The sequence below is a fragment of the Apteryx rowi genome, unplaced genomic scaffold, assembly GCF_003343035.1.
Source record: "Apteryx rowi isolate R43461 unplaced genomic scaffold, aptRow1 scaffold_662, whole genome shotgun sequence".
In the NCBI taxonomy this organism is placed as follows: Eukaryota; Metazoa; Chordata; class Aves; order Apterygiformes; family Apterygidae; genus Apteryx; species Apteryx rowi.
Window position 1 is genome coordinate 134,253 of NW_020450941.1, and position 1,053 is coordinate 135,305.

The 1,053-nt window shown below is 59.4% G+C and overlaps 1 protein-coding gene across 1 annotated transcript in view; it reads right to left on the reverse strand.

Annotated features, from left to right (window-relative positions):
* Positions 1-395: 395 nt before the first annotated feature.
* Positions 396-1,053, reverse strand: part of LOC112975338 (coiled-coil domain-containing protein 81-like) — a 4,927-nt gene continuing 4,269 nt past the window's right edge. Inside the window, exon 9 of the mRNA XM_026085265.1 lies at positions 396-560. Within this exon, the coding sequence (XP_025941050.1) occupies positions 396-560 (165 nt within the window). The remainder of the gene's footprint in view (positions 561-1,053) is intronic.

Sequence of the window (1,053 nt, forward strand, 5' to 3'; positions counted from 1 at the left end):
GAAACCCCTGTTGATTCTTAGGAAAACCAAGAGATCCTGGGCATGCTCTTAGAGGTTGCATGAAGAGGAAGACCCCCTGGAGCTGTCYCCCGGAGGCAGCCTGGCCACAGCTGGCTCAGGCCCTTTCACCAGGAGAGCTCGTGTCCCACCTCAAGGGCAGGCGGCCTTGGCTGGGGCTTCCTGGAGCTCGAGGCAGGGCTGAGGACTGTGTGCCCTCAGCACAGCAGAGTGCTATTTGGGTCCCGTAGCTTTCCTGGACTAATATTCCCTCCCTGGAAGGAGCAGGCGAGCATCAAAGACAARTCAGCGGCCCCACGACTGAGAGGCAAGAGGACAACAACRCCRAGGAGACCTGCACACCTCCAGAGCTKCCTGGGGGAGAGAAAGGCCGTTCCTCAGAGCGGCTGAAAAGGCTCCAGTACCTGGGCATTCAGGACAGCCATCCTTGCCCGACAGGCCTCGTGCTCGGCCCACTCGGCCCTTTCTTGCCTCTCGGCCTCTTSCAGCTGGGCTGCCCGGAGGCGGCGTTCCTCCTGCTGCATGCAGAGGTAGCACACTTCCTGGAGGGCAGAGACACGCAGAGCAGCAGCGTGAGGAGCAGGYGCTGGGGCTTTTCCTGCCCYGTGCCCTTCCATCCCTTGGAAACATCTCCCCCTTCCAGGGGCAGCCCAGACACAGTGGTGTGAGGAGGCACTAGAGAGTGGCTTGTGCCTTCTGCAGAAGATGCCACCGAATGTGCAGGTGAACATCTAGCAAGGCATCCTGGGCGAATCAGCACCCACAGAGCTGCACTTTTCCACAACTCAGTAGGACTGAATCGTGACATTGGGCCTGATCACGTACRTACCTGTCCTACTYTGCGAYGGCCTTTGCAAACAGGGATTTCCGCTTTGCGCCTGCCCTCACGAGTTGTTTTGCTCTTGCCTTCCTTCGAGGAGCTCCCCTCAAYTGCTGGTAGCACACTACAAATACAGAGCAGGCAGGGGCTGGATCAGCACAGCATGAGTTTGCTCTGCAGCCTGTGCTCACCAGCTGGGCACCTGCCTCTGCAGC